General features: G+C 40.0%; 2 protein-coding genes across 2 annotated transcripts; one reads left to right on the forward strand and one right to left on the reverse strand.

The window, feature by feature from the left end:
* Positions 1-941: 941 nt before the first annotated feature.
* Positions 942-3,362, forward strand: LOC111394266 (the record flags this gene model as incomplete). Its single annotated transcript, XM_023020022.1, has 1 exon — positions 942-3,362. A coding segment is annotated over one exon (2,208 nt), but the record flags the coding sequence as incomplete, so codon positions are not given.
* A 224-nt stretch (positions 3,363-3,586) lies between these two features.
* On the reverse strand, positions 3,587-8,196 carry LOC111394267 (protein FAR1-RELATED SEQUENCE 5-like). Its single transcript, XM_023020023.1, has 11 exons — positions 8,031-8,196; positions 7,164-7,967; positions 6,686-7,049; positions 6,285-6,615; positions 5,978-6,091; positions 5,831-5,899; positions 5,692-5,746; positions 4,277-4,479; positions 4,075-4,171; positions 3,905-3,974; positions 3,587-3,812 (listed from the first exon to the last, which is right to left on the reverse strand). The coding sequence occupies exons 1-11, from the start codon at positions 8,194-8,196 to the stop codon at positions 3,587-3,589; spliced, it is 2,499 nt and encodes an 832-aa protein (XP_022875791.1).
* Positions 8,197-8,245: the final 49 nt, after the last annotated feature.

Below are 8,245 nucleotides of genomic sequence, written 5' to 3' on the forward strand. Positions count from 1 at the left end.
CATGCATGATTAGATCTGATTCTACGATTCTGATACCATATTTATTCTTCAATAGTCAATATGTCCATTGGCAGGTGATAGTACACCATAACCTTGTTGATTAAAGGTTGTAAAATTTTATTCTGTTTATTGTTGAAGCTAATAAATTATGACTGATGTAAATGTAACTAACTTATATTGGATGATCTTGCATTCGTATAATGCTTGTAAACAAAAGATGGACTTCAGATTGGGCGCTAAACATGTGAAAAAGGTTAGGGGATAATCTTGTAAAGGTGAATCGATCATTTTCAAGGTAAGTTTTCACACAAAGCATTTGTTGGGACTTAGTATATGTGTTCATGATATCGTGTGTAAAATAGAATTTACAAAACCAAGATATGTTGTATTTCTCTTATTTATCATTAATTTAGAATAGATTTAGTACATTGCATTTGACAAAAGTGTAAGAAGTAAGAAAATGATTCTTTTGGGGGAAGACAAAGGAGGTAATTTGTCCAAATAAAAAGTACCTAAGCATGATGGTGAAATTTTCATTAGAAGTCCTACAATTTTGCTAATTTATTAATCCTGCAATTTACATTTTTAGTTTTCTTTTGACCATTCTAAGAAATCTGCACCTGCTGCAACCCCACGATATAAAACACATCTTTATCCCTGAGCAGCATGTAATAATCATGGAGGAGGGTCCTTTTGGAGAAGTAGTAAAAATCATGTGGGAATCTGGGAACCAACAAGGGCACAACCTGCGATTTACCTCCCTGAGCAGCTGAGGGGCCGAAGGTTCAGGAACGAGGATATAGTCTGACGCAAGTTGGGACACTTTGTTAAAAAAAAAAAAAAAAAAAAAACAGCTTTATCATTCATTTCATTCACTCAAACCTCTTAACTTTTACTGCACGTTTCATTCATCCACGGCTGAAAAAATCTCAGTGCAGTAAAACTGCAGTCCAAATCAAAATGGACTTGACAAACCTCATTATAGAGCCACTAGTAGCGCCACTGGAAATACAAGCGAAATCTTGATTTGTTTAGCCTCTCGCCTTTCTTCCTCTTCCTCCATGAAACTTTCTAAATCAATCCCACGTCCAGGCCGCGCCGCTCGTGACGTTCCGATTTCTCTCTCCACCTCTCTACGCCGCAAGTTGCGCACCAATGGCAGCCTCAAAGGCGGCGCGTCACCATTTTTCACCACCCCAGAAAAGAGAAGAGGCGGTGCTTTTGAAAACCCAGAACCCTCTTCCCCTAAGGTCACCTGTATTGGCCAGGTAAGGGTGAAGACCAAGAAAAAAGTGAAGCAAACGCGTAGCCTGTCCAGAAGATGGAGTGGAGATATTAGTTTTAGAAAATTAGAGCATGGTCAAGCACGACAGAATGAAGATAGATTTTGCTCTCAAACGCTGAGAGTGAGTGTAAATCACCAGCAGCAACAACAACATTGCTTGCCTCCTCACCGAAATCAGAGATGGGTTCATTTGCCCGTTACAATATGTGAGGCTTTAAGGTCTTTTGGATCTGAATTTAGCTGCTTGTTTCCGTGCAAATCTTCTTGTTTCTCTACAAGCGAGAGGGAAAAGGAAGAGAAGCGGAACGGAAACAATGGAGGGGATAATGGGCAGAGTTCTTCGTGTGGTGCCGTGTTTGCGAGATGGCTTGTGTCTGTAAATGATGGTAAGGGACGGAAGAGAAGGGAGATTGATCTGGTGGGCGGCGGCGGGGATGAAGATGAAATGAGGACGGATTTGAAAGAGAGGATGCCAATGAGGAGTTCAAGAAGGCATGTTTTGGAGAATATTGAGATTAAAGATGATAAAATTGAAGTGAAGGGTCAAAGTGTGGAGGGAGAAGCAGCAGCAGGGAGAATGAGTATCTGCATACCGCCCAAGAATGCTCTTTTGTTGATGAGGCGGAGATCTGTTCCTATGAAAATGGTTGATCTTGCTAACAGGTTTAGTTGGGATGCAAATGCTGCTTCTAAACATGAAGATGATGATGATAAAGAGATTGAGCTAGAAAATGAGAATATTGAAGAAGAGTTTGAAGTGCAAGAACGAGAAGTTGCAAATGAAATTCCTGAACGAAATGTTGGCGTATCTGTTGAACAAGAGATCCCTACAGAAGCAGAAGAAGAAGCAGAAGTGCCTGAAAATGTGGAAGAAGAAGTGGAAGAGGCACAAAAAATGGAGGAATTGTTGCACAAAACAGAGCAAGAAGAACTGGAACAAGAATTAGAGGTAGACGATGATAAATTGATTGAAGAGGAGGTTGAATCAAAAATGTCTTCATTCGAAGCTCTTTTAGATCAAGAAAATGTAGAACACTTCGATGCAGATGGTGGCACAATTCAACAAGAGGAAGTAGAACAGAACCCACGTTGCAATTCATCTTCATCTGCAGAATCAGACGAAGAACAAGACGAAGACTGTGGATCAACACAAGAATTAGCTCAGTATGAAGAAGAAGTTGCATTGAAGAAATTAGAAGAAACCCAAGAAGAAACAACCACCCAATTAATCTCTCATCAAGAAAAACCTCACGAAGAAGAAGAAGAAGAAGAAGAGGGAAATGTGGCAGAATCCAATGAATCTGAATCCAAAGGACAAGAAAATCAAGAACCCAATAAAGAAAAAGAAAGCCAAGCATTGCCTGAATGTCTACTACTGATGATGTGTGAGCCAAAACTGTCAATGGAGGTCTCGAAAGAAACATGGGTTTGCAGCACAGATTTCCTCAGATGGCTACCAGAGAGACCATTAAAGGCATCAAATCAAAAACCGACAAAAGGAGGAGGCCGTGAGCATGAATCAATAATAAAGAAACTCATCCCAGATTCTAAGCCTAAACCCATTTCACTTCCGCCGCAGAATAACAACTACAATAATCAGAAACACCTCCAACAACCACCGCGGTCGTCGTGTTCTCTGCCGGCAGCTGCCGCTGCAGCGTCGATGGCTACCATAATCGAGCAGAAGCTGGTGAATGCCGTCGGCTACGAGCCTTTCGTGCTCACCAGGTGTAAGTCGGAACCGATGAGGACGGCTGCGGCTAAGCTCCTGCTGGAGTCTTGTTACTGGAAGAATGCTATGAGGAAACTGGAGCCGCACAGACCGGCCACATTTGGCGTCGGCGTGGCTGGAGTCGGGTTCTGAGCGGCTGAGCTGGCAAAAATAATTAAAAAGGGAATCTTTAGAGTTAAGAGCTGGGTTAGTGTAATAGTGTTGGGCACTGTATTATCATGTTTCCTGTCTGTATATTTTTTACCCTTAATTTTTCCAATTTTTAGGTAATTTTTTGTGTTTTTTGTATTTAATTTTAATATGTTTCCTTGTAATTATTGTAATACCAATGATTTTCTAGTGTTTTCTGGCATCTATTTATACCTCTGTTTTTTCATTTTTTTTTCCTTTATGCTGACAAAACACAATGAATAATATTTAGAGTCGCGCTAGACGTACCGAAGAATAAGTTTACCGAAGCCGCACAGAATGACGTGGCAGAGGAGGTGTATATAAGGCATAAAAAAGGCAGAAAATGAAGAAAAACCTTCCCATTTCATTCCCGTCTAAGGCGATCGAAAGTCAAAACCCTAGGAATCATTCCCTTCATCTCTTCCGGCGCCGCGATCATATTCATCCTCCGCCCGGCGATTTGAAATGTACGGAGATCTCCAAACATCGAACACAGTGAAATCGCCTCCTTCATCTTCACGACCATAAGCCGCACACAGTGAAGTCGCCTCCTTCATCTTCACCACCGTGCGACGCAGCCTTGTCCAACTTCGACCGTCGAGTAAGTCCACAACATCAAGGTATCTTCACCTCCGTCATGTGGGTTGTGTTCTGAATTTTTCCTCAAAGTTGTCAACTGCGAAAGTTTGGGCTTCCTCCTAAACGGCACAATTTACCCCCAAAAATTCATCTGAAAAACGTAAGTGTCTTTCTTCATTCCAAGCTTTAAGCAAGTTTCCTTCCAAACTATAAGTGAAAGAAATTGTGAAAAACTAAGTTCCCTCACCTCTGTTGACAGACGCCACGCTCAGCTTCCACCAGCAGCATTCAACTAGCCCACATTAACCGTAAGTGAAGTAAGTTTCTCCTGCAACTTGATTATTTTTTAATTTCCCATTCTCTGTAAATTGTTGTAAGATACTGGTATAATTGGTGGAATAATTCTAGATGTACAGACAATGAATAGAACGGCAAATGATATTTTGTGTTTGATTCCTGTTTAGGATGAGAAGAAAGAACATCGGTGTTTGTCACAGCTGTAGAAGTACAGAGCACTTCTTCAATGATTGTCCGATAAAATGAGGATGTCCCTGGTGTCCACTGGGATGGGAGAAATGCTTTGAAGTTGAAAGGAAGACGGAAAATCGAGGGCGATTATTCAAAACGTGCAGTAATAATTGTGCATATTTCTTTTGGGTGGAGAATGAAGAATCACGTGGTGAATCGAGTACAAGGAATGAAGCTCTGAATCCTGCAACCATAGATGAAGTTGAGGAAGATTTGCCAGCCATGTTCGATTGTCTAGCTCGAATAGCTGAAAAACGAGATGTCGAGATAACGTTGAACGTGACTTTCCGCAGGGAAAAGGGAAGTGCGGTAGTGGATGGAAAGGGAAAGGGCCGAGCTTGATAACTAGCAGGAGAACATTATGGATTGTTTTTGTGTGTGTTTGTCGACAGTAGAGTAAATAATTTTGGGGCAAAGTGGTAGTTTAGAGGTGGAAGGCTTTGTGTTGCATTGTAGAAGCCTGATTGAATTGAAAGATATAGTTGATGGTTGATGTTATTGAAAGGGAACATCTATTTCACCTGTCTACATTTTATTATTGTTGACGTTGAAACTGGTGAATTTTTTCTCTTCTTAAAATTTGACTTTGCCATGTAATGGAGCCTATGAATGGTTTAATTAGTTTAAATAAGTGTTTAATTACTTAAATATGAGTGAGGTTGATCACCATACAGTTTCATTAGTTTAAATATGTGTTCAAAAGCATCCCTAAATTGTACTACCGCATCAAGCATCATATAAGTAGTATTCCATTGTATTGGTTAATCAATAACTAAACATCCCTCAGTAGTGATTCCAACTCGTTGAGCAATCTCATTTAGTTTTCCTTATATTGCTTGTGAACTTCCAGCGTGAAATTATAATGTACATATTGTATTTGATGCTTACCCTTTTACAACTAATCTTTCATTTTAGTGTCGTTCCCACAGTGAGTATAGGTGTCATCAAAGTTTGATTCTCCAGAAAGTTGACATCCAAATTAACAAATTTTTCTGCGTTTGGTGTAGGGATCAACTGCATCCCATAAACACAACTTCTAGCTGTAAACAATGACAACAATATATGAAACCATAATATGCTTTCAATCTATTAGAAACGATGATAGATTGAAAAACGATAATGACAGAAAAATGACAAAAAAATTGAACAATTGCTATACATAATGACAGAAAAATTCCCAGCAATTATCGATAATGCATATCAATACACATGAAAGTTCATTAATACACACGAAGGTTCACTAATAGACACGAATGACACAAAATCGAGTTCTCCTCATATGTTTATAATTTAGGAACTCAAAGTAAGGACCAATTTTTCCAATGGCTTCCGTCCCCATTTCAATTCCCATATGAGATTTCGTCATCGTTGCGATTTGACGTAACGGGCTGAATACGGGCAAGGTCGTCTGCAATGTGGGGAGCTGTTGGGAAACGATCTGTACCGTTGAGCTGAAAATGAAATGCAACAATACATTATTAGCGATCATTTAATGTTTTCACCCAAAATGCGTAGGAAATAAAATAAACCTTTACCTGAGCAAAACTTGGAGGGATAAAGGTAGATGATAACTGCTGGCCACACACTTGGCTTTGGACATCACCCTACATCATTTGAAAATGTTAATGGAACTTCAAGAGAGCATAAAATAAGATGTAATTACATTAAAATTGTAAACATACCAACAAACATTGCGAATCTTGAATTTGTCCAGAAAATTGAAAATTCGATGTAGCCTCTTCCATATCGGTACGGCTAGGTGGTAGTCTCTTTCCTTTAGATTTATTTGAAGTAGCCTGTACATAGACATGGAAAGAAATAAGATTTTGTAGCGAAGCTCCTTTTCTATTTGACGAGGTTAGTAAAGCAACATATCTTTGCCTTCTTTGAAGTGGACTCCAACGCACTTTTCCTTCAAAGTTTCCTTCGTGCGCCCTTTCTTTTCGATGTTTTTGGATCTAATGCATTCACACCGCCTTGACTTTGTACATTATTACATTGGCTTGGTAAATGCGTAGTTGGCTGGGAAAGAAGATTACTACCATTACTCGAATTTAAAGACCTCAGTTCTTCTGCTTGAGATTTTATCCAATCCTTTAGTGCACGAGCCCGTCCTTCGTCGTTCGCAGCAAGGTCCGCCAACTTTGAAAATGTCTGACACAGATCATCGTATCGAATCTGTTTTGGAGTGCTAGCCAACCCGTCATAATTCACTGCGACTCTTGTGTGTGGTCTACTGACGTCTCTCCTCCATCTCCTTACTATAAACTTGTCCGGTATTGTCGTGATGTCATTACGATCGAATACCGTGATTGCATGCCTACAAATAATTCCACGAAACTCGAACAGAAGGCAACTGCAAAGAACTTCACGTGTCCATTCGGAATGACACAATATATGTTTTCTTTCTCCTCCCCTCGGGATATACAATAGACTCCCGAATTTCATAATTTGTCCCGAAATATCCATCTGTAGCTGCAATGACATCGCAATACACCTTTCCTATGAACTCATCTTGCACTTCCTTGAACTTGGATATTGTATAAACCAATTGAAATTGATTTTCCATTTCGAAGGCAGTTGCACACAGCACCATGTGCGAGTATGACCTGAAATCAGCCTGGAACTCTTTCTTGACCTTGCTCCGAAGTGCTCTTTCGTACTGTTCTACAAACTGCTTCAATGAGGTTTTCGAATGTACATATCCATCAAAGAATGCATTCATACTCTCACTTCGTTGTGTTGTAGACATCCCTGCCCAGAATGTTGTCTTCAGGAAACACGGTACCCAACGACTCCTATTATCGTACAAGTCGAACAACCAATCATTGTCATGCAAGGCAAACTATTCCACCATCGTTCTCCAACCTTCTTCAAATTCATCAATAGTTTGGGAATCATAGACCAAATTGTGTAAAGATGAGAACATCGAACCTTTGTCAACGTGATAACCAAACTTTTCTGGCAACTTTTTCATAATATGCCATAAACACCATCTATGTTTTGTATTTGGAAAAACAATTTCAATAGCATTTTGCATGGCCCTATCTTGATCCGTAATTATTCCATGGGGAGGTAGGCCATGCATGCACTTGAGCCATGTCTTGAATAGCCACACAAACGTACTCGTGTCCTCATTCGACAAGAACCTACAACCAAGCAGTATTGATTGTCCATGGTGATTAACTCCGACAAAAGGAACAAAAGGCATGTCGTACTTATTTGTAAGATAAGTCGTGTTAAAGGTAACAACATCACCAAACTCCTTATATGCTTGCCTAGATCTGCTATCTGCCCAAAATATATTTCGAAGCCGTGACTCGTCATCCAAATCCATACTGAAATAAAACCCCGAACATCGTGCTTGCATCTTTGAAAAGTAGGATTGTAAAGATGCAGTGTCTCCTTCTCCAAGTCGCAACCGTCTTACTTGTTCAATATAGTTTCGACAGTCCTTTTCAATATAATTCATGTTCTCGTACCCTCCTGCTTCCACAACTGCGGAGTTGTAACTTTTGTGCAATGGAATTCTCGCCATATCATTCAATTCAAGCTTTCTCTTAGCATTTGCAGTCAATTCACTGTTACATCGAAACAACCTCGACTTGGATGAACTTGTTTTATGATTATGCTTGAGATGGACGGTGTTAATTCTCCATTTCCCAACATTATCTGCAGATGCAAATATCCTCGCTCTACAATCTGTTTGACTTGTTGGTTACGGCTTCAGAGTACTGCTTGTGTTATTGGCTCTTCGGCCTTCACGACTACATGTGAATGTGATATATCTAACAACTCCGTCGTCACCCTTTTTCGAATTCCTTTTCCTCACAGGAAAGTCGACGGTATAAGCATCTCTCTTATAAAAATCATGCAACTCTTTTTCACCATCGAAGATCATACCCACTTCCGGAGCAACCTCTCTATCTTCTCCTAACGGTTCTCTATCC

This window comes from Olea europaea, chromosome 5 (genome assembly GCF_002742605.1).
Source record: "Olea europaea var. sylvestris chromosome 5, O_europaea_v1, whole genome shotgun sequence".
Classification (NCBI taxonomy): Eukaryota; Viridiplantae; Streptophyta; class Magnoliopsida; order Lamiales; family Oleaceae; genus Olea; species Olea europaea.

Coding starts and splice junctions, on each gene's coding strand:
- LOC111394267 (XM_023020023.1), bottom strand. CDS start 8,196: ATGATCTTCGATGGTGAAAAAGAGTTGCATGATTTTTATAAGAGAGAT. Junction 7,050..7,163: donor TATTGATGAATTTGAAGAAG/GTTGGAGAACGA, acceptor CATTCTGGGCAG/GGATGTCTACAACACAACGA. Junction 4,172..4,276: donor AATCATTGAAGAAGTGCTCT/GTACTTCTACAG, acceptor CTGTACATCTAG/AATTATTCCACCAATTATAC.